The sequence below is a fragment of the Gorilla gorilla genome, chromosome 3 (assembly GCF_029281585.2).
Source record: "Gorilla gorilla gorilla isolate KB3781 chromosome 3, NHGRI_mGorGor1-v2.1_pri, whole genome shotgun sequence".
Classification (NCBI taxonomy): Eukaryota; Metazoa; Chordata; class Mammalia; order Primates; family Hominidae; genus Gorilla; species Gorilla gorilla.
This window is the reverse complement of record NC_073227.2, coordinates 50,430,231-50,455,789: the sequence shown is the minus strand read 5'-3', so window position 1 is coordinate 50,455,789 and position 25,559 is coordinate 50,430,231. Positions and strand designations below refer to the sequence as shown.

Sequence of the window (25,559 nt, the reverse complement as noted above, 5' to 3'; positions counted from 1 at the left end):
CTAGCTCTTCCTCCTTTCCCTCTAAACACCTTTTTCAATCGTTTTTTTTTTTTATTACTCTCTTGCCAGAGAACAGAGATGCAAAGTTTCTTTCTTGTATCATATGGCTAGATTGAGTATTGGTTCTTAGCCCCACGAGATGATAACCCCTTTTTCAGCTCCTCATCACCCCAGAGAAATGTCCAAGGGAAAGAAGCACATAAATGCTGTGAGCTGGCATCTAATTTGCATATTTTCTAAGATTTGTGTTTGTTTGTTTGTTTGTTTGGGATAACCCAAGCCAAGAGTTTTCTTTGTCTCTGAGTAATCAAAAGCTGCTGAGAATAATTGTAAACATATTGGGGTTTATCTGAAACACCCTTCTCTTTAGTTATTTTCTGGGTGTTCTGCCCTGTCTAGTTTCATGGAGAAAGTAACCATCCCATGTAAGAGCCCAATTCAGTTCAATTAAACTGAGATTTATGGAGTGCATATGTGTCAGGGCCTATACCGGGTTCAGTGGATCAAAAGTTTCAAAAAGAGTCCATTCTGAGGAGCTAGTTTGTCATGGAGTAGTCCCACAGACAATTAGGATGTAAGACGCTAGCTGTTATGCTCACAATGCACAGGGACTAACAGAGAAGAGAGTGCTGGACCCCCAAGCTGTTGTTTGGAAAAGTGTCTTGGTACTACTGTTCCCCAAGCTGTCCAGGAAGGTGGGTGTGAAAAGAGTTTTCCAGGTACAGAACAGCCCAAGCAAGGAGCAAGTTTGGTGTTACCAAGGCAGAAAATGATTGGAGCTAGAAACAGAAAGTTGAGCAAAGACCAGGTCACAAAAAGTTACCTGAATGTCATTAACATGATTACTGTAAGTCATGGCAGACATCTTTTCGTTACAGAATATGCAGTATTCCAGAGAGTACCAGAAGCCATAGAATAAAGATTTGAGTCAGAGGAAGTGATAAATGCTATTGATAAACTAGGAAGTCATGAAGATAATTATATTTTGACATGGATATATATACCACATAATTGAAATTTGCAAGAATTTTTTTCAGCTAAAATGAAAGACAGTAAAGTTAGTTCTTAATAAGGCCCAGAACAGAGAATTTGGCATTTGCACTCCTTTGTCTTTAGGCTTTCTCAGAGGGAAGTGTTGAGCCAGACTACCCAAGATGTGCAGCTACTGAAGGATTCAGTGGGACTTCTCTTCATGCCAAGGTTCATATGAACTTAGAATTTGTCTCTGGTTAGTTCATATGAACTTAGAATTTGTCTCTGGTTAAAGTACAAGGTGGCAAATTCACCACTTACTGCTCATCCAGGGATGCTTGCGTAGCACCCAGTTCAACCCCATGCCCAACTACCATAATGAATTCAGACTGGAAGGCTCGGGCCTCTGAGAAAGAGTCCAACAACTTTATGACCTCTGCAGTGTCCCACCATGGTATTTCACCAGCCTGGAACACAAAGACACTTTCAGAAGTGTTTGCAAGTTCGGATTCTAATGACACTTTTCAGTGTCTGAAAGCAGAGTTGATTTTGATAGTCGATGTGAAGTTCCCATACATCAGTGGTAGCATTGCCAGCAGAGAGGACTCTAGCGTTCTACTGATATATTTCTACCTTGCCATAAAAATATAGATATTAATATTGTGGATTTTAGCTTTTAAGATACTCTAGAGTATCTTTGCTGTAAAAATATAGATGTTAAAGTTGTGGATTTCTCCAGTTTTCGGGGTACTCTAGAGTAACCCTGGAGTCTCAGGTTCCATGAATAAGATCTTCCAGTCCACTGAGATTGGGTGACTGAGAAAAGGAACTGGAGGAGAAAAGAGCCTATTATGGGTAACTGAGATTGGGTGAGAAGAGACTGAAATGGGAATACAGCAACACAGAATGCACCTTCTCCGAAGAGATACCTCGCTAATAGAGCATAGACAAAGCATTGCGGTATAGCAAGGAGGAAAGAGCCACAATGCTGTTGGAAAGATCAAGAAAACTTGCATGAAAAGAAACAATACCTGCAAACTTGAAGCTAAGCATTGAAGATTTTTATTGATGATGATTTCACGAAGAAGATGCTTCCTGAGAAGACCAAAAGGGCTAACTGAGACCTAGGAGGAGACAAGAGAAATTAAATGACCTCAGACCATGGCAGATAGGTTTTAAAAAGAGAAATGTGAGAGGTGTATATGTTTCGGGGGATCATGGTACAAATCATCTCTGAAGAGTTATACTACCAGGATGTTTCAGAGGGGTCAGAGCCAGAAAGAACCATTGACTTCTTGGATTTGGCAAAATCCTAGGAAATACATAATGAATTTGCCACTTTTGGAGTTTTCTCTAACTTGTTAACTCCCTTGGAAAAGGCCTAAATCTTTAAAGATAAAATAGCCTTTTTACACAAAGAAAAATGGAAGATTCCATTCACAGCAACAAGAAGAAACCTTAGCCAGTTATGTGAACGGTTAGTAGGAGAAAAACTAGAAAATTTGACAAAAATGAGAGAAATACTTTAAAAGTTGAATAAGTAAACATACCGTTCTCTGAATAGAAGGATCATTAAATTGTAAGTTCTTCCCAATTTGTGAGCCATTTGGGGGAACAAAAAAAAATACACCTTCTCCTCTTGATTGTAATCTAGTCTAGGAAAATAATTATAAATGCAGAGAAAGAGATTAGAGTCTGACTGAAAATAGAGGCATTATTATACTATTTTGAGTGCTTCTCATATCGATGAAAATTAAGGTTTTTTCCTCTTTAAATTTTATAACAAAAATTTTTCAATAACTTAGTAACTTAGTCGTTAAATCAATAATATATTTCAACAAATATTTGTCAAAGCGCTATTCTAGTTTCTGGGAATACAACCATGAAAGAAAATCTCTGCCTTTGGGAGGTTATAATCTAGAGAAGAAAAACATACAAACATAAGTCTATTATACAGCAGGCTGGACTGTGTTAAATGCTCTGGAGGACTTGAGTGCAGGGCAGAGGATGGGGTGGGGTGGGGTGCTGTTTTCAATGGGGTGGTCACACAAGGCCTCACTGTACCTGAAGTGTTGTGACCAGGACCTGTGGCTATCTGGAAGAAAATTCCAGATGGAAATAGACAAATGCTGAGAGCCTGAAGACTGCAGGGTGGTGGAAGCTGAATGAGGGAGGGGGTGACTAGTAAAAGCACTATTATTCCTAACAAACTAATGCAGGAACAGAAAACTAAATACCACATGTTCTCACTTATAAGCGGGAGCTAAATGATGACAACACATGGACACATAGAGGGGAGCAACACACACTGGGGCCCACCAGAGGGTGGAGGGTGGGAGAAGAGAGAGGATCAGGGAAAATAACTAAGCTCAATACCTGGGTGAGGAAATAATCTGCATGTCAAACCCCCATGACACAAGTTTACCTGTAACAAACCTGCACATGTACTCCTAAACTTAAAAGTTGGAGGAAAAAAAAAAAAAGGCACTAGCGAGCTGGCCTTCGGAGACAGGGCTGGGGCAGAACACCCAGGGCCATGAGACAATTGTAAAGACTCTCGATTTTTCTCCAAGTCTCTGGAGGGTTGAGCCAAGGAGTCACGATCTGACTTCTAAAAGGACTGCTCTGGGAGCTCTGTTGAGAATAGTATGTACAGGGAACAGGCAGGAAGCCAGGGGACCCCTAGCAGTCTGTTGTAGCACTCCAGACAGAAGATGATGGGGGCCTAGGCAAACGTGGAAGGGCATGAAGTGGGTAGATTCTGGATTTGGGGTGGGGAGAGGATTTGCTCTAAGAATCTTTTTTTTTTTTCATTTAAATGTTTTTGTTATGGTAGAATATACATAATGTATTTATCATTTTAAGTGTAAATTCAATGGCATTAAGCATATTCGCATTATTGTGCAACCATCACCACTGTCCATCTCTAAAACTTTTTCATCTTTCCCTACTGAAACCTCATACTTGTTAAACAATCCCCATTCTCCTTTTCCCCTAACCCCTAGCAGTCACTATTGGGCTTGCTGTTTCTGAATTTCATTATTCCAGGCACTGCATCTAAGTAGAATCACACATTTGTCCTTTTATGTCTGATTTATTTTATTTGGCAAAATGTATTCAGGGTTCATCCATGTTGTAACGTGGGCCAGAATTTCATGTCTTTGAAAGCTGAATGATATTCCATTGTATGGATATGCCACATTTTCCTTGTCCACTCATCTGTTGATGTTGTTTCCACCCTTTGGCTATAGTGAACAGTACTGCTGTGAACATTGGTGTATGGATTTTTTTAAGTCAAGCCAATAAGATTTGCCAGTAAATTGAATGCGCAGTTTCAAAGAAAAGGGGAAACAAAGATGACTTGAGGATTTTGGCCAGGGCAGCCAGAAGGATAAAGTTTGTATTTGCCTAGAGGAGGAAGACTGGGATTTTATATTCTGCTTCTTTTTCTTTAACTTAGCAAAGTGTTCATACTGTGTAGTTAATTAAAATCTTTGTTAATGCTGGTATTTCCTTCTTTTCCTGCCTATTCTACAGCTCTTCGTCACCTCCCCACAACCACAAAAAAAAAAAAAAAAACTTTTATTTCCAGGTATCATACCTTTCTTGGATTCATTGAAATACTTCTGATGATTCAGACTGGGAGGTGGGGATAGTTTAACATATTTAGCTTTTAATGCACACTCATCAACCTTTAACAGAAAAGGCAGCCTACATTGGAAAAGGATAGTCATGGAGCTGAATCAACTCCTCTCCCCAAAATACATAATTATCTGGCAGTAACTCTCCCTAGAATAACTCCATGTCAGAGCACAAGAAAACCAAGCAAACCATAACCACCACATCTCAAGAACAGAGTCCCCAGGCTCTGTTTTTCATAGTTTCTACAGCACTAGGTTGTGAGAACATATTTATCCAGCAATTATTTATTGAACATCTGCTTGGTAGTTAAGCACTTGGATCATGAGAATTAAGAGAGTGTATAGTCTAACAAGAAGATGAATGAGCAACTAGAAAATGGGTGATAGGTGCCAACATAACGGAAGCCCAAGTAGTGTCCTCTGAGTCTAAGAAAGGAAAACTGAAGGACGAGTAGGCATCACAAGTGCAAAGGCCTGAGGACAAGAGTGAGCATGGGCGCTTTCCAGGAATCAAAACATGTTATGTGTAGCAAGAGATGGGCCTGGCTTGAGAGATGATACTGGGAAAGCAATCAGAAGTCAGATAGGAAAGGTCTTGAAATTGTGTTAAAGATTTTGTATTCTATTCTGAGGACATTCTGAAGCCACGGAAAGGGTTTAATCCAGGAACTGCTAACATCGAATTTGCCTTTTGGAAATATCTCTCTGGCTGCAGTGTGAACAGCTAGAAGCAGAGTATTTCTGAAGTCAGTACAGCTAGGAGGACAGGCAAATTATTTGGACTGGGATAAGCAAAGTTGGCCAGAGATGGATAAATGTGAAGACGCTAAAGCACAACAGAACCTGGTGAAATATTGGACACAGGGTAAAAAGCCAATTCAGGAATAGGGCCCAGGTTTCTGTCTTGGGCAGCCAGGGATGACACCATTCCCTGAATAGCTTCCCAAAGGCTGAAGAGCAGCCTTTGGAGGGAAGACAGTGTGTGTTCAGTGTGGGATGTATGAGGTTTGAGGTGCCTGTGCGACCCACAAGTTAGGAGCTCAGTAGTCTAGCCTGTGCTTCAAGTTCAGGTGAGAAATCTAAGCCACAGGTGATTAGTGGCTGATTTCCATATGAATGATGATACAAACTGCAAACCCTTCGAGGGAGGGTGTTTGTATGCTAACAGAAGGCTCCTGGGAGAATACCAGGGTAGTTTACATTTTCCTCCAGGACTCTTCTAAACTATCAGTCTTCTGATAATTACAATCTGTGAACAGCATCTTCACAGCTTGGATAACATTCTGACCGAGGGATGCACGTTTGCCTAATGAGCCACATAGTGCCCTGTTAGCTTTAACTAGTATTTTGTTATTTATAACAAACCACAACGAATATTTGCATTCCCCAAAATTAGTTGTGTGGGATGTTTGTAAGAAGGATGTAGGGGAAAGTGTTCCATAATCAATCAATACCTTTAGGAAACCTGGGTTTAAAAAACTATTCAGTAGGGTGCTTTACTCTGACTTCTTGAAGCCTTACGCTGCTCTGCGCTGTGACTCTCCAAGAGGATGCTGCCGTGGTTTCTTTTCACCTTTACTAAATCTCTGGCAATGGGCCCTTTTCAGGGGATGCTTTCAGGACTAGCAACCACAGGACTGTTTCATGAGATACTGATAAGCAAAAGCTGGACTTCATTTTAACACATAGTTCAGAAATTGAATTATCGAATTAAAAGGAATAAATGTTTGTGGTGTTGGTGCACATTGCCAAATACCTTTTCCAAAGGCTAGTTCATTGCTGGTGGGAATATAAATTGCTACAAATACCTATTCCACCATACACCTCTCACTCCACCAAACTGATGGTGAATTTTTAAAATCTGATCTAATTTGTCAGTGTTCTCTAGGACTGCAGAGTGACTTAACACTTTTCCATGTTATTGATTACTTGCTGCTGCTTTTATGAATACCTTTCCAGGTCTCTTGCCTATCTCTTGAGATTGCAGCTATTCTTATGAAGATAAATGGGCTATTTTTCTGATCAGATATTAACCCAGAATTTCACGTATTTGTAGTAGTCATTCTCCCAGTTTTTTATTGTTTATTTTTTAGTTATGTTTCTTTGAACACGTGGAAGTTCTACGTTTTCATAAATCAGTTCTTTAAAGCATCCTTTCATAGTTTTTTTTCACTGTTTTTAAGCTTTGAAAGCCTTTTATATAAAGCTCTGTCCAGACACTTAATAAATAATCACTTCTTGGTTTTTTGTTGTTGTTTCCAACGTTAACGCAACTACTCTGGAAGTTATTCATTTCTCTTACTGCACTCCCCTCCAAAAAAATGTTTTGAAGCACTATTTTCCAAATAATTTTCCCTTCCAAAATTAATATATTATGCTGGTGTAGTCAATAATTTCTATGACAAAATTATTTTTCTCCATTTTCTAAATTGGCAAATTGAGATGAATGGCACTTTATTAGGGATCTCTTACTTTGGCCTATGTTTCATCATTGCATTTTAAAAATAGCAGATAAGACAAGCGTATGCTGTGATATTATTGAGATGAAAATCATAAAATTTATAAATTGATTTACAGTTAATTTGATACTGTCATAAAAATTTGCTTCCATGAAGCTCATGGAACAGATCACTGGAAAGAACCAGAGACGAGAGCATTTAAAGAAATTTGACAATTGAAATGAAGAAAGTTTGTTAATAATCAATGTTACGCAGCCACTTTACAAACATTATTGAGTTTAATTCCTACAATCCACTGTACAGCTGAGGAAACTGAGACTGAGAAGTTTCTTCCCGAGTGTCTGATTAGCTGGGAAGGGCTGTGCCAGGACCACTTCCAGGCCTATCACCAGACCTGCTCCAACTGGGGTCCATGGAGACAGTCTTAGAGTTCTGCAAAGGGCCTTCTGTTTTAGATGTCTATACATTTCCATGAGTAAGAGTCACAGCATGCCACTCTGATATTAATAGTGTAAACACATAGAGGTAGACTGAAGAACCATGCCGTTAGTTTGTAGGCAGGTGGCACACTTGAATTCTCTCTCCTATGAGACTGAACTTGGGCACATTGAAGGTGAAGAAGGGTTTCTGTCTGGTGTGGGAACGTAGGTGCTAACAGATCATGCCGTTGTGGGTCAGAAGGTAAACCCCTCTTATTGGTCATGCCCCCTGACTTGGCCAAATGCACATAAACTCGTATTTTCTCAAAGGTTTGTTCCCTGAAAGTTCACATAGAAATTTCAGAACAATTCCTCTTCTGCAAGTTGTGTTTTCAGGCAGCGTTGGTTTATTTTTGAAGCCCCAGTGGTTCGATTTTGAGCCGGCATCACTCTGCAGAGACAAGCAGTTGCTTGTTCCCCACACACGGCCTGTGCCCTCCTGTTACCAGCTTTGCAGCTTCCTCAGCTGATCCCTTCTCAAGGCCCCCGGGAGCCACTTTCGTGGCAAATTCCATTTGGTTTCACAGTGCCTTGAGAAGGGGCAGTGGGGGCCACTTGGCCTGGTGCACCAGTCTCCCACATTAGGAGAAATTTGCAAACCGCTCTCGGAGGGAACCGGAGCTCGGCCCCGAACAGGCTGCTCCTGTTCGGAGCAATCCACCATTGTCTCAGGATCCCTTCGCCTTTTCCCAGCTGACCTGCCTGTGAGTGGGGAAATGTGAAAAGTTAGAGACAAAACTGGTTTCTTCAGAGTGAGGGGGAGCTTTCTTATACAGAAAGGAAGGAAATACCTCTGGGATTTTATTTCCCCCCCCGCCTTCATCCAAAAAATACAAAGAGACTCTCTGTCTTTAATGCGAATGTCGGCTTTAAATCTTTTAGGTTTGGATTAACTCTGCAAAAGAAAAAAAAAACTGACAGGCTTTCAGATATGACGCAGAAAAACTTTTTTCCCCTCAATTCATGTTGTTCATTTGTAGTGCCAAAGGCTGGTAGACTGAATGGTGGGGCGCCAGTCACTCCTCCATTCATCGTTAGCATCACAATGGTCAGAATTAGCAGCCTTGAATCTCCACCACTTTTGCCTTTTCCACTGGTGGCCATTTAATACAAGGTGGTGAAGGCAAGAATAAATCCTCCTTCTCTTGCCCCCCCCCCGCCACCAAATTAAAATATATTAAAATTAAGCCAAGTAAATGTATTTTCAGTTGCATGCCTTGGAATTCTTACCTTACCTTTCCCCCCAGAAGGAGAAAGAAATTGGTTTTTTACAGTTGTTACCTTACTAGAAAGCTTCTTTCAATCTAAAGAAAATCTACTGACTTGATAGACATTTCCTATTACACAGTTATTGTTGGTTTTCACCATTGAGGATGTCAGCAAACATGTCAAAGATCATGTTTTGCTTATTAAATAAAGTGACTTTTATGTGAGTATTTTTCATCTTGTTGGTGTCTCGAATATTGGTGCTATTTCATTGAACCCATGTGGCAAAACTTATTTTCTGGAATTTTTTGTAATAGCATGTTTTTATTTTAAAAGTATTCAGAGCTATTCACTTCTACATAGCGAAAAATCTTAGCGTCCCTGAACCTGCGGTCTGTATCGATAAGCTCATGTCAACGCAGAAAAAATTTAAACAGCAGTTCCTAGTCCTTAATTGAGAGTCCAAATGAATAAGTAATCTGAAATATAATTTAAAATTAGAAATGTTTATGTTTGATAAGGACTGATTGATTAGGACTATTTATGTGTAATTTTGAAATTGCCTAGAATAATTAAACTCTAGGTTATTTTTAATTCCTGAACCATACCTGATTCTTTTTAATTTTGCATGATTTTTAGTAGAATCTAAATGTGCATGCGTTAGTTGGCTACTTTTTAATGGAATTAGAACAATACATATATGGATTTAAATAGGTACTGAAAATTTCCTCTTGATAAAAAGATTAAAAGAAGTGAAACCAAAATATTTCTTTTGCTTTTATTGTATAATACTATTCCTTTTAAGTTCTGTGTAATCTAATTATATTACAAAGATATTTTTTATTATAATTGCAAATAAATAATAGAATTTATTACTTTTTAAATTACAGAATCATTTTTTTTTTGCAACCCAAAGGCTCTAATACAGCAATTTGGTATTTATTACAAAGAAATTATTAAAGTTATTTTTAATACACTTTTATTTGGCTTTTACATACAAGATATTTGGTTTGACTTTAGCAATAACAGGTATGCACCAATACCAGTTATATAAATCATTGAACAAAAATTAAGATTATTACTACCTAATGTTAGCCAAAAATAATCAAATTGTTGTTTTTGTAGGTATCTTAATTTGATTATACAGTAGTCATGATTTATCTGGATAATTTTTAATATCCTATAATTTTACAAAAGTAATTTTCATTTGCCAGAAATAGTAAATTTAGTTTCTAATTATGATTTATTTTATACCATATCTTATAAGAGAATTTAATCCAGAGTATATTTTAAATTTGCTCAAAGATTTATTTTGATATTCTAAGTTAATTTCGTAAGTTCGAATTCAGAGTTGTATACTCTCTTACAGAATGATATTCTTAAAATTGTTTTACTTAAAAATACATAAAAACTAAACACAAATCATGTATTTTTTGGTTTTAAAGTAATGTTTTTTCTGACGATTTACACAGGCAGCCATGTTGTTCAGTTCTGGAGTCTTTTGGATGGGCTTGTTATTCATCCCTGTGGCATCTCTGCTCCTTGATGTGGTGTACAAGGTGTAAGTATATACTCAGTTATATACGGAGAAATATAGATGCATATTCATCCTCAGATTTCTCTCTTGGTAACATCAACTCAAGCATGTAGAGCTTGCAGGATAGGGACTGGTAATATTACTTAATTTTAAATAAGGAAGGGGTGATTCAGGAACTAGAAAACTAGTTTAAAAGACGAAATGAGTAGTAAAGCGGGTAGTTTCAGTTAACAGAGAAAAGTAAATGGCACTGGAGAAAATTACATCGGGGAGTATGTTTTTTAGAAACAGCCCCAAAACTCATATAAAAGTAAAAGAAAAATTGTACTATTTCCAAAAACATTTTTTATTATAAAAAGAAATGTTTTGCTTGCCTGATTCCAAACATATGTAAAATATAAAATGAAAGAAAAGAAAACCTTACTAATTTTTTTCAAGGGTTATAAATTTTAAAATCTTATCTCTTCCCACAAAAAAGATAGCATTTAATTTAATTACATGATATTTATTTAAATAACTATGGGAGTTTCAATATTGTAAACCTAAACCATCATTTATTTTTAAAACTATAATATCTATATTCTCAAAATTACGGTAATTTTTAAGATTCTTTTGAAAAACTGCTTGTACTCTTGTTACCATTGTGCTTTATCAACAGCATGATAATAAGCCAGACATCTAGTTTTGTAAAGTCTTCACAGAAGTATTTCCATGCAAATCCCTTTTTTTTTCTTTTTGCAGTATCAAGAGGACTGCTTTTAAAACATTAGTCGATGAAGTTCAGGAGCTGGAGGCAAAATCTCAAGACCCAGGAGCAGTTGTACTTGGAAAGAGGTAAAATACACAGTGAATATATTCTTTTCCAAATGAACTTTAAATTTATCTTGTACTAGTGGTTGGAAATAAGTGATAAGACTTGTATTTGTCAGCATCAAGCTGGCAGTGTCATTGACAGGTTTGGGAGTCAGAGACATGTGGATTTAAATCTGTCGCTTTCTAAACTGTGTGCCCTTGGCTACGTTGCTTAATCCTACTGAGCCTCAATTTCCTCATCAATAAAATGGGGGCAATAATACCTACGTCATGGTTAGTTGTAAGAGTTGAATGAAGTATTATAAAGAACTTAGCATAGTGCAGTCTTTAATGAGCATTAAATAAATGGCAGTTACAAACATTATTGTATTATTAAACTGCAAGAGAAGAAAAAGACTTTTAGCTTGAAATAGTATCCATAATAAAATGTATGTAATCGGCCAGGCGTGGTGGCTCACACTTGTAATCCCAGCACTTTAGGAGGCCGAGGCAGGCAGATCACAAGGTCAGGAGTTCGAGACCAGCCTGACCAACATTGTGAAATTCCGTCTCTACTAAGAATACAAAAACTAGCCAGGCATGGTGACGGGCACTTGTAATCCCTGCTACTCAGGAGGCTGAGGCAAGAGAATAGCTTGAACCTGGGAGGCAGAGGTTGTAGTGAGCCGAAATCAAGCCACTGCACTCCAGCCTGGGCAACAGAGCGAGACTCCATCTCAGAAAAAAAAATAGTATGTAATCAAAATCATAGTTTGATATAAGGCAAATTACCTTGTATAATTGCATTTGTGGTTCAGTAGTTATTAGGAACTGACCTAGATATGTATCATATATGAAGTGAATTACCTATTCTAAGTTCTCTTCCTTACACCACCCCCTCCAAAAAAAAAAGGAAAGTTAGAAAGCTAATCAAATCCACTAAATTCACAAAGCATTGTAAGAAAGAAATTATAATTAGTTGCAGTCTATAATAAAAGACAATTATTAAGATAGTAGCAGGAATTTATTTTTTTTCTTCATTTTTATCATACTAAAGCTGAAGTTTTGGCTAAACTATAGGAAATATTTTACCCTAGTATATGTCACCTTAATCATGATTCACTGTTGTTATTCATTTTGACACAATGGAGTAGTTGTCAGAACTCAGTGAGACCTTGGCTTCCAGCTCTCTTGCTCTCATTATGCTGAAGGAACACATCACACACCAGTGTGTGCCACTTTTTTGAAAATAATAGCACTGACCTTTGTTGAGCGCTCACTTCGTGCCAGGTGCTTCCCTTGCATTTTACGTGTACTATCTCACTGAATCCCAGTAACAACCCTATACAGATCCATCATCTCCATTTTTTTCCAGATGAGGAAACTGGGGCTTCGAGAGATGAAGTTCCCAAAGTTGTTAGTGACAGATCTGGGCCTGGAGTCCATGCCAGCTGATCCCAGAGCTCCTGCTCTGAACCATTCACAATTCTGCCTCCTTTTGCTATTTGTTCAAAAATATAATAGAGCTGCAAAAAACAGCCTACTACTAACTTGACAAAGTACTTAATCTCTGACTCAGCATCCCAGTGTACAGGATGGGAATGATAATACCTACTTTCAGGGTTGTGTCCTCCTCCCTCCACCTTTTTCTTCATCTAAAAATTTGCATCACAGGATTCCTCATAGGAAAGTACCTGCAGTTTGTCAGTAAATTCAGCTAGTAAATTAATTATGTCAGTTCTCTTTCTCTAGCGATAAAAAGAATACAGTAAGAGTTCTGGCCAGGCGCGGTGGCTCACACCTGTAATCCCAGCACTTTGGGAGGCCGAGGCAGGCAGATCACAAGGTCAGGAGATCGAGACCATCCTGGCTAACACAGTGAAACCCCGTCTCTACTAACAATACAAAAAATTAGCCGGGCGTGGTGGCAGGCGCCTGTAGTCCCAGCTACTCGGGAGGCTGAGGCAGGAGAATGGCGTGAATCCTGGAGGCGGAGCTTGCAGTGAGCAGAGATCACGCCACTGCACTCCAGCCTGGGCAACAGAGCGAGACTCTGTCTCAAAAAAAAAAAAAGAGTTCTAGCTCATGAAATTGTGAATAAAACAATGTATTCGTAATTATTAGGGAAAGGCCACTGTTAATACTGTTACTATCCTTAGTAGTAAATTTCCAGATTTGTAAGTGTGTTAATAAAATCACATTAAGCCCTTCCACGTGATACTTAGTTTGTCTTTTTGTTGTCTACCAATGACTTCAATTCATAAATCAGGCCAGTGTAATGACCCCCAGGTCCTAAACATTCAGTGAGTCTGTAATATATGTAGCTCCTTCTGTTAAATAAAATAAGCCAGAGAGCCCAAAAAGGAAAGAAGTGAATTCCAGCATAAATGACCACCAACTTCTCCATAGGAAATGCATCAGATAAATTCCCTGCTGCTGCCTCGCTCATTTGCCTAAAATAGCTATTTAGTTTTTCCTAAGAACTCAGGAATGTGTTAGCTATCAGCTGAATACCAGACAAAAAACCCTGGACCAGTATGTACTCCATGTTGCCATTGCCGCCCACTGGTGATCAGAAGGTTAATGATCAGTGTAACCATAGTGGCTTCGTGCTTGATGGCAGGTGCCCGGAGGAGGGAAGCAAGGGGAAGATCTGTGAAAGGAGAAAAATAGCAACTGGATGGAAACATCTTCATGCTTAAAGTAATGGCACTCTAAGGTTAAAGAATTGTTGGATTGATTTTACCCCCTGGATTATTTTAGGAATCTTGGAAAATGACATTGATTTCAGATTTCAAAAAAAGTTAGCTTTCTTTTTTTTTTTTTTTTTTTGAGACGGAGTCCTGCACTGTCACCCGGGCTGGAGTGCAATGGCACAATCTCGGCTCACTGCAACCTCTGCCTCCCAGATTCACACCATTCTCCTGCCTCAGCCTCCCTAGTAGCTGGGATTACAGGCACACACCATCACACCCGGCTAATTTTTTGTATTTTTAGTAGAGACGGGGTTTCACTATGTTGGCCAGACTGGTCTTGAACTCCTGACCTCGTGATCCACCCGCCTCAGCCTCCCAAAGTGCTGGGATTACAGGCGTGGGCCACTGCACCCAGCCAAAACATAGCAAATTTTATATCTACTTTATCAAAAGGGAAGAAATTGTGATTCTTGTGAATTCTAATGATACCAGACTTTCTTTGGTTCCAAAACACCATGTTATTTTATATCTTCCAGTCTTTGCATTTGCTGTTCCCCTGATTGGGAGCCCCTTCTTACAGACTAGGCACTCCAGTTCCCAGCTTTCCAAACCCAATGTAGATTCAATTTTTTCAGCTGTTTGCATTCACAATATATAATTCCTAGCCTACTATCTCTGTACTATTATACTCTGTTTATACTCTGTATAAACTTCTATAGGTACACTGATCGCATTGCATTATAAAGTATTAGTTTACTCTATGTATGTTTTTATTTTCCCCCTACTAGATTGAGCTTCTAGAGAGGCCCATGTCTTAGTCATAGCTGCAATGCAACACCTGGTACAGCACCAGGAACTTAGTAGCACTCAGTAAATACTTGTTGAGTGGATGAACGGAATAGTTAAGAGAATAAACTAAAGAATGGATGAAAGAAAGAGTGGGCAAAAGGATTGCTGAGTAGGAGAAAGGATTGTTGAATTGATGGTTGACCTGTGGGCTGTGAAACAGAAATCTGATTCATAAAAACATAGAATTGTATAATTTGTACTTCCCAAACTAGGTAATATCCAAAGCAACCATCATTTACTTTTTTGTCATACAGTGATGCAGTTCTTAAGAAAGATCTTGTGAGTTGATCATCCCCAATTTTTTTTAATCTTCAGTAAGTATGACTATTAAACTCAAGTCGTGTATAAAATGCAAATGTCAGAAAAACAAATTGTAAGCACTTAAGGAAGATTAATATTTACAATAATTTCTCATCTTTGTTCATTTTCAGAAAAAATCATCTTGGTTAAAACAGCCATTTTTAGTGGAAATAGTATGCCACCTACCATATTACCCTGCAAATTAGATTCATTTTATTACATTTTAGGGGAAAAATATATTTAATCAATCTAAGTATGTTCTAAATATGCATGCTTTTGAGCCATGGGTTATGGTAGAAATAAATGCAAGTCTACAATGATGAGAGAATAACCTAAACCTTACTCCTGAAGGTTTAAAATAACCCAAACCTTGCTGCCTCATGACTTCTACCAAAGTCCATGTGAGGAGCTGAGTTCTTAAGAACTGAGGAAAAACCGTCCACTGCAGAAAAATAAAATGGAAATTGTACTTTAAAAAAAGTAAAATAACCCAAATCTTAGTCCTGAACATTTAAACCTTATCCAAAAGTTTACAGTAAGAAATGATGGACACTGTGGGCTCATTGGAGGCAGGACAATTATTTTTGGATATCATTGGAGTATGTGTGAAGCAATGCATTTCATAGACAGGCAAATACAATAATGAGAGTCATAATTCTTTTATATTTCTCACTGTAGATATTAGCCAGCATATCATCATTGGCCATTACTAAATAGAATTTTAGCCTAGGCTCTTCAGGTCAGTCCTCACTGATTTGCCTGGCACTACCATTTGGCCATAGTTTACAGCTTTTGCATGCAGGGAGAGTAGGGAATATGAGGTGTCAGAGAACTCGGTGGTGTAGATGGTGACAGTGCTCTCTCTAACCTTTCTGATGTATTGTTCATCTTAGTGAAAAGCAGTTTTAACATTGCTCCAGAACTAGTAGAAAGGAAATTTTATTTCTCAGTGTTCACACTCAATTTTATATCAGTATGACTTAAATACTTTGGTGGGGATTGAGGACACAGGGATCTGTCAAATGTTTCCTTCAGCCTTCTCTCATCACTGTGGTAATGGTTCTGTCCAACATTCAGAAAGAAAAGTGACAGAACACTGAAATGTTTTCAGCTCCAGGGCAGAGATAGGCGTGTTATATTCATTGTTTGTTTCTCCGCCACCACAGCTACCCTAGTGTAGGACAGCTATCGCATGCTATACATTAAACATTCCATGAATGGATAGTTACGTACTTTTTGGAGATTTATTTTAATGAGTCAACCTAAATAGTTTACCAACCCAATATGTAGACAAATGCAAATTTATTTCTCTTCAAGTTTCCCGCTGAAAATTCCTTAAGACAACACGTTCCAACACATTCCAGAACCGTGAATTGGTTTTTACCAACACTGACATTTTTTAGTATTTGAAATATTATTTTAAACATGTTATCTTTATATTCACCTCCACCAAATGTTTAAATTGCAACATTTTAGTGGGTTTGGAAATAAGGTAACAATATTTAGTAGTAGTTGTGTGATTGCTTTAAACAAACTCAAAATTTACATAGCTTGGTATGTAAATGAAAGACTATAAGAGACTACGTAAAACTGCTAGTCAAGAGTTGTGAATAAAATGTGGTTTTAGTGAGAAGGTATCTTTAGTGTTTTTTTTTTTTTTGTCTTTTCACACTGTTAAGCTGTTCCACTAAAACTGAACTTTTAATGTATCTATTAGTGTTAGCATAAATATATTTTATAATGTACCTTAATAGTAGTATCAGTATCTATAAACATTGATGGCCCAGAATTGCATAGATGTTGAAATGAGTAGTTCCCCAAAGGTGTAAGATGTAAGACTAGAGAAATACAACTCATCATCACTTATTTATTTAGCAACCTCCTGTGAATGGCATTTATATTCTGAAGGAGGGACTCTGCTCTACAGGACTAAAGCAAGAAGTTCAAGATAGCTAAGGAAAAACAAAACAACAAAAATCTAGTCATTTTCTTAGTAAAGAGGTAGAATGAGAACATTATAAACTAAAACCCATGTGCGGCAACACACATCTCACCTTGCGCTTATGTTGACTAGAAACCAAGGCATCAAAAATACTCCTTACAAAGTACCTTTTGTTTGGTGATGATCTCTGTTCTAGTTGATTTTTTATAATAAATTCTCAGCATCTTGGGGGTAAAGGTGGGAGGGCCCAGCATTTGTTGAGTGCTTCCTAAGTGTCAGTCATTGTGCTGACAGCTCCCTGCATCCTCACAGTCTGCCTGAGAGTTAAGTACTGCCCTCCTGATATATAGGAGATGACAGAGAAAAGCTTACCTGTGGTGACCCAGCTAATAAGCAGCCAACGCAAAATTAAACCAAAGCCCTACTCCAGAGCCCATGATCTTTCCTGAGTAATGTGCTTCTTTCTTAAGAAAGAGACTTTCTTACTGCTTTGTTTTAATGCTGTACGTTAACTTGATATAAAAGAAGAGCTAATGAGAGCCTTTATATGAACTGTACAAAACGGCATTATGTTACCTTATGTATTTCAGTTGCTGTAATATGAAAGACTAAATTCTCATGTCTACCTTCTTACCACTTTAATATTGTAATATTAAAGTATTATGCATTTAGGAAGGCCAGCCTGAAACCTGGAAAATGTCTTTTGGGAAGAAGATGCTGCATAATGATACATTGCCATCCTCTAGTCTCCCATAGTCATTTCGGTTTGAAACACCAAAGACTTTCCAGCACCCCATCCACAAGGCTCTGCTAAGGAAATCAGACCACCTGCTGCTAAAGCTGCGACTTCCTCAAAGCAGTTACATATTTTAGTGTCCCTCAGGGTTCCTGGGTCTGTAATGCTAGATCATTTAAAGAGTAGAGTAAGAAAGCAACTCTGTAAAAATGGCCCTTTCTCATTTCTCATATCTGTTTATTTCACTGACAGAAACAAGTTTTACAACTATTTGCAGAACTGCTGGAGTTTTAGATTAATTAGTTTTCTTGCCTTCATGTAGCTAATTTCCAATGACAATAAAATATGTCCAATAATACCAGTTAACCTCCCTAGACTTTAAAATATGTATGTGGAAGATTACTACAAATGCTAACATTTCTAAATATGTTTTCTTCGGTTTTTGCCTAAATGTTTGGATAATTCACTTACACAATGAGTTCATTTTGCAGAGGATCCTTTTTTTGTATATGATATTGTTTCATTTCAGGGTCTTAGAAAAATTGGCAAAATACAGAACTAACATAACACAGCAATTTAACTAAAGCTCTTATAGTGGGAAAAACACAAGATGGAAATTTTTCAGCTGAATCAGTTCCAGTTATTAAAATTGCATAAACATTTGCCGCAACACATATGGATTACTTATTTGTTTCTCATGCCTATTATGTTCTTTAATATCAAAACAAAATTTTATAAAACAATGAAGAAATGGCATGATTTGGAAGATGGATGATGTCTATAAGTACATTTCAGAATTATTACTCGACATCATATATTCAACAAATATTTGAGTTTCTACTGTGTGAGACACTGTTTTATGTGAAGTTGGGGGAGAAGATGCCTTATTTTTTACAATGTGCTTTTAGAAGTTACATAATTATCTGGATTTGTATCTGAGGAGACAACTATTCTAAACACTCACTGAAAAATACTTTCCTTGTTATTTCACCTATCATAATTATTTTTCTGAAAATAGCTTATTTTAAAATAAAATTAAGGAACACATGTCATACCATATTAGTGGTAGTGAACTTCTAGTTAAAAAGTCTATGAAATGTCTTCTTTGTGTAATGTTAGTTAATATTTACTTTAATATTTTTAACTAAAAAATATCTTATACCAAAACGTGCCAAATGTGAAAAAAATAGTAATAACTAATTTTTTATTCTAAAAATTGGCATGCTTAGAATATATGTAGTCAGTTTTTAAAAGTGAATAACACTACTGATGTTTTGTATTTTTTTATTTTAATTGTGTTATACTGGCTCTGTGTTGCCATTCGACTTAAATATAACTGATTGGGGGGTGGTGAGGAGATCCTACTTTTTACTGGGAGAAGGATTATTGGGGACAAAACTCCTTAGGGAGAAAGTGGCCTCAAAAGTCTGTCTAAATACTTGAAATTTCATTCGCTATCTGAGAAAATGTATAAAAAGAATCACTAGGCTACGGATTTCTCAAGCAATCTTTTGTTTAAGTCCAACTCTCTTTGGTGGTCCTGTGGGCACACTGGGGTCTCTGCCGAGTTGATAATTCATTTCACACATTCGCACCTGCTCTGCAGCCTGACCGAGAGGGCGCAACTGCTCAAGAACGTCTTTAAGAAGAACCACGTGAACTTGTACCGCTCTGAATCCTTGCAACAAAACCTGCTCCGTGAGTATTTGAGTTTCTTATTTTTAAATAAATTCTCTGCCATTGCTGTATCATAGCATTTATACAATATCCTGACTTTAGGGATATTTATTTAAAACTAATGTCTAAAACAAGTTTTGCATATTTGTAACCTGTAAATAACAGAAAATCCATTGGTCAGAACCATTTCACTTTCAACAGAAGAGATAGTTAATTTTAAAATCTTGCTGTTTCACTTAAAGAAAAACAGTATCTCTACATTCCTTGCTTCCTCAAATCTTTTTCTTTAAAGCCAGTAAATCTTAATTCTTAAAAGCTGCCCCTGTCTTGTTATCTTTTCTACTTGAATAACTTTGCAAGAGCCTTTCAGCTTTCATACAACACAAGGAAGCATATATTTTCCCCTTCAGAAATATTTATGAATATTTAGAGTTGTAAGACATTATTAGATATTGTGCCCTCTTAACATTTCAAGATCCAAAAAAGAATATAAAATGTAAAGCCCTGTAGTAAATGTATTTGTGTGAGTAATATATCTTTTGTTTCATGTTGTTTCCACTTATAATTTATTTTCACTTACGTATACTCATGTCTAATGCTTTTGCTCTTTATACTTCAAGAGGCCTTTTCTAAAGATGTGATCCCCTTGGGGGTCATTCCTTATGCCCATGCCATCTTGGGGTGTGAGTGAGTTTATTTGTGATGCTGAGAGCCAAGGGGAATGTCCTCTGAAGGAAGGAGACCACTTGCCACCATTAGCAGCTATTTGTGTTTATCTCCTCCTCCTCGCCTTTTTAAATTGACAAACAATAATTGTCTATATTTATGGAGTACAAGGTGATGTTTTGATGTACAGTTGGCCCTTTCTATCAGTGGGTTCCACATCGTGGATTCAACCCGCTGTGAGTCAAGTATATTCAAGGGGGAAAAAAAATTCACAAAGTTTCTAAAAGCAAAACTTGAACTTGCCATGGACGAAGTACTACATTGAATCCACTAGAATGAACTGATGTGAGGGCATTGTATTAGGTATTATAAGTAATCTAGAAATGACTTTAAGTCTACGAGAGAATGTGTGTAGGTTATATGCAAATACTGTGCCATTTTATATAAAGGATTTAAGCATCCGTGGATTTTGATATTTAAGGGGATTCCTGAAGCCATTCCCACAGATACCAAGGGACTGTACATGATGGGATGGTTGAATCAATTACATTATTCACCACCTCACCTACATATCACTTTTCCTTTCCTCTCATCCACCTGACCTATGTGGAAATATGTGAGCCCACTTGACTCAACTCCCTCACCCCCTCCAGAATTGGGGAAGCAAAAATTAGAAAAGTTGGAGTTGGCTTACGGGACAGAGGATTTAGGGGAATTGAGGGTGCCTACTCAGTCTTCTAGAGAGAAGAATTCCTAGAATCTAAACTGGCAACCTAAGATCATCCCACTCTTTATTTTGAACTTAAGTCTGTATCTTTTCTAGGCATTAAAAATCAGTGTCTCCATGCTTTTGAATGTGGGAAGGCTGCATTTGTTCCCCAAGCTAGAAAATGAATACCCAAAAGTCAGAATAACAGTGGTTTCCAGTGCCTTTGTGAGAATTTCTGTTTTATCATTAACCTACAGATGGGTATGCGTTCTCTCAAGATGAAAATGGAATCGTTTCACAGTCTGAAGTGATAAGAGCATATGATACCACGAAACAGAGGCCCGACGAATGGTGATGGGGAGAGCCTGAAAGGCAGGCTCTGTTACCTCTCTAAGGAGAGCTACCAGGTTGTCACCGCAGTCTGCTAACCAATTCCAGTCTGGTCCATGAAGAGGAAAGGTGGATCTGAGCTCATCTCGCTGATGGACATTCAGATTCATGTATATTATAGACATAAGCACTGTGCAACTGTACTGTAACACCATCTCTTTTGGATTTTTTTAAGGTATTTGCTAAGTCTTTGTAAATGGAAATTGAAAATGACCTGGTATCTTGCCAGAGGGCTTTCTTAAACGGAGAATAAGTCAGTATTCTTATGCCATTACTGTGGGGCTGTAACTGACTGTCAATTTATTGGCTGTACCACAAGGTAACCAACCATTAAAAAACTCTAAATGGTATTTAGTTAAAGGGACTCTTGATATCCAGACTTAGATTTCAGGATATGCTGAAACAAACCAGCATTCTTAAGGAACTGACTCACCTTCCTGAGCAAAATTTCTAAACAAGCATTTGTGTCCAAAATTGTCTTGATAAATGTTTGCCAAAGAGGTTCAGTAAGTGTTTTTCTAGTTCAGTAGTCATATGCCCAGAAATGTAAGAGAAAGTTTACTTCCAGTTCCGCTGTAAGATCTGCATGCCTGACTTTCCAAATGTAAGAGTGATTTACAAAAATGAATATTTCAAGGCATTTGCTACTAAAATCGGTGATGTTGCACCTTTGGCCTTACAAATGCTTCTTTGTTGTTTGTCGTGTTTATTTGTTAGAGGACACACGTGTTAATGTGACTCTGTTGTTATGACACTGATTTTTCAAACTATGTATGTTTCAGGTATTTCTGATGAAGTTTCATCATCATTCAGATTTTTCTAAAAATCTGGCTAACGCAGTAGATTGAGTGATGTCATTTTGTCTTAAAGTTTTTCCTCTTAAGAAACATATGCTACGTATTTACATGGGATTTCCAAAGCTTCTGTTGCAATATTTGGAATAACATGTCAGATAAATGCATGGGCTTTTGTCCTGTGTTCCAGTTCCCACTAGAGATGCCTGCTGTCTTGTGTAGCACACCCAGTGTTATGGTGACTGCCCCCTATACTGAAGACTGAAAATTATTTCACAGTTCACTCATCAAATAGTTCCCAAAATTCATCACATGCTGCTTATTGGGACAAATAAGTAGTACATTTTCCCCATTTAAAAAATGCGGATTTTACTCAGGCCGGTAACTTTACAGTCAAAGGACACGTTCATCACGAGTAGCTTTTGTTAGTATGTTTTAAAATGTATCTTCAGTTCAATTATTTTCAGCATTTACAAGACATCTGAAAATGGCTATTTTGCTACCAACAGTAAATGAAGGGGCTGTTTAAAAACCACAACCAGTTTTCTACACTATTTTTTAAATAATACTTTCATTTGAAAAAAAGGAATTAGTTTTCAGATACACGTCAGAGATTGAAGCAAACTATTTGCCTTTTACTCAAAAGCCTGCTTGCCTTTACATGGACTTACCAGCAAAATAGGTAGAACTTTCTCTTTTAAAAAAAAGTCAACTAGAATTGAGAAGAGGTGATTTTTTTTCAGATCGCTTCTTGAGTTTAATATTTTCACATTCTTTTCACCCTTTTTCTCAATCTAGATTTAAAATTAGGATATATGTCATTTCCTTGTCTGTATTTGTAGCTCCTTAGTTACCAGTATGCCTCTCCATTTTCTACAAATAAGAGGTTATAACACATATACATAATTCTAACCTTAAGGGAACACACGTTTACATACTTTACTTCCCAAGCCCTTCCTGTTTGGGGTACAGATTGAGAGAGTCACGAATCAACACATCTAGCAAGACCACAGGTGTAAAAGTCTAAGATCATCTTCAAAATTCTGAAGTCCCAGTCTTTACCTGTCCAATGAATGAATATTCAGAGCAGCTTTTCCTGGGCTTCCCAGTGGTGACAGCTGAGGTCAAACCACAAAAAATAAGAAAGCAAGAGTGAAATGCACCCCTCCAGAGAAACACTTTGTAGTGTTTAATTCTGTTAAAAGAGAAGAGCTGCTTCTGTTTGCCCTCACTTCATCAGTGGCACCCTTCTAGAAGCAGAATTTTAATATAAAAACATTATGGATATAATAGAACTGGATTTTCTGACTTAAAAATGTAAGTTTTATTTTAATCTTGAAACGTGGATTGTTTCTGTGGAGCTCTTAAACATGAGAAGAATACTTACGGTTGATAATGTGTAACATGATCTGAAATGTGACTAATTTGAGCCTCTGTCCCATCGTCCTGTTTTTGAATTATTGACATTGTCAGTCTCTTTGCTTCCTGGGTGAGACTTGGGGTTTGAGGGACAGGGAATGACCTTCTTGGTGAAACTTAAAATATAACATTGCAATTGCAGTGACTTTACAGTGTTAAATTAGAGAAAATAGTCTGATTTTTTAAACCTTCCTTAACTGGAAAAAAGTCACATGGTTTTACCAGGATTGAAATAAACAGTCAACGTGACTTTTAACATGTGTTTTTTTGAAATAAAGGGCACGTACTCTTCAATTAAAAAGTTCCTTATAGGGACTCTGGCAAATGCTAACACAGTTGCTTTACAATGTTTACAATTCAGAAAATACGACGTAACATAGAAAATCCTCATTCATTTAGCAATGAAAAGCTGGAAGTTGCTTCTTTAATGTTGAATAGTATACAGTGGTATTGAGCATGGACTTTCTAAATGTTTTATATATACATATAAAAATATATTGGTGTCTCACACCCAGAAAGATGTTATATTGTAGATATTATTAGGAAAACAGTGTTTCTCAGGAACGTTGTAAATTTTAAATGATATATGTACTTCCCGTCCTCCCACCTCCACTCTGTGCTCTAATGTGAGACTGCTTCAGCAGTGTTGCTAAGTTAATGGAAAACTTTTTCTAATCAAGTCAGGTGAATGTGTATTCTGCTAAATAATGTTAGCCATTTACATGAATTGTATGGTCATTAAATGGAATCAGTGATTCCTCTTTAATTTCCAGAGGGGAAATGAATTATGGAAATCAGTCAGCATTCATTAAATTTTATACTTTAATTTTGCCGTTCAGCATTCTAAATATCCAATGTGAAAGTCACATGATAATTTGTTTTGCGTTGCGTGCACTGTACAACACTTACAACTTGTCATTTAAAATGTTTTTTCGGGAAATGAATGCTAGTCAGAAAGTAATAGATTGTATTATTCATAGTTTTAAAATTATGACAATGTCATAATTACTACAAAGCTAAATAATCGTGTTTATTTTTGTGCAGTTGCCCTTTGATAGTTCCTGGTTTTAAAAACTATTAAGTGTATAATCTTATAAATAGTCATCTACAAAATTTATGGAGAAAGTGCCCAGCCCATTCACATCACATGGACCAGGAATTCTTTTTGTAAATGACTTAAGGTAACACCATGCAGTTCAGTGCCTAATAAATGCTTTTTCATGATGAACATTTCTATAATGACTCGTAAGATACCATAGTCTGATTTTTCTCACATTAAAATAACTGAAGTCACTTGTGTAACGTAGTTATACTTTGCTGCATTTTAATTAACCTTCAACAGCTATTAAAGTGGAATGTAAGTTAAATTTTGAAGGAAAGGAAATAAATGTTTTCCATATTTCGTCTTGATTTACTTTCTGTATGAGAACAGCTGTGTTTTCGATAGGTTTATGGTTTGCATGAATTCATATTTAAAGTGATCCAGGCCAATGCATGGCTATTGCTGTAAATCTTGATGTTTATTTCTGCCTTGTAAAGTTCTATCACGGCCTACCTGGAATTTAAAATTCAGTAGACAAATTAATTGGTCCTCTGCACAACTTTTTTAATAAGTAGATTATTTTACAAAGAAATTTGAACAAATTTAATTGAATCTTTTGTTTAGCTTGCCTCTAAGAACTTTTCTTAATAAAGCTCCCAAAACTTCTCAGCAAGTAAATCTCCCTTAAGTAGGAAAACTAGATTTCATATTTGCTTACTTTGAATTAACAGCAACTTTCCACAGGTAAATCTGTTCTTGCAAAGATGTGATCAGAATAGTTAAAAATAATATTTTTATGTTTCATGGTTCTAAATGGAAGCCATAAATGCGGTAAATACTATCTGTTGTTTAACTACTTTAATCGTCATGTTTTACATTTTCAAGTTTATTAGGTTAAAAAAAACAGGGCAGCCTTGGAAGGCAGCTAATACAGAAAACTGCAGTTTTGCGTTAAAGATAAAGTAGTATTTTCAGCTCCCTGAAAAACCATTCCTGCTGAAACTGCTGTAGAAATTGTGAAGCTGCATGAGTGGAGAGTATTGAATCTGTGGTTATAGTAGTTTTCTCAGGTTTGTTTATCTTGATGTTTGATGCACTGTGTTTTATAGTTATGAAAACTGAGTAATATTATTTCTATGCAGTGTTATGTGTCATTGGCCTTTTGTGAATGTGCATGTTTTAAACTGCAAATTTTAAACATTTTGTCCTCTAATTGTTATTAAAAATGAAATAAACTTTACCATTACTTAAAA

At 37.0% G+C, this 25,559-nt stretch overlaps 1 protein-coding gene across 5 annotated transcripts in view; it reads left to right on the top strand.

Moving 5' to 3' along the window:
• Positions 1–25,559, top strand: part of ATP8A1 (ATPase phospholipid transporting 8A1) — a 247,709-nt gene extending 222,150 nt beyond the window's left edge. For all 5 annotated transcript variants that reach the window (XM_019025804.4, XM_055384700.2, XM_019025805.4 and 2 more), the window contains 4 exons: positions 10,230–10,318; positions 11,036–11,128; positions 19,216–19,307; positions 20,919–25,559. In XM_019025804.4, coding sequence (XP_018881349.2) covers positions 10,230–10,318; positions 11,036–11,128; positions 19,216–19,307; positions 20,919–21,016 — 372 coding nt within the window. In that variant the 3' untranslated portion in view covers positions 21,017–25,559. The remainder of the gene's footprint in view (positions 1–10,229; positions 10,319–11,035; positions 11,129–19,215; positions 19,308–20,918) is intronic.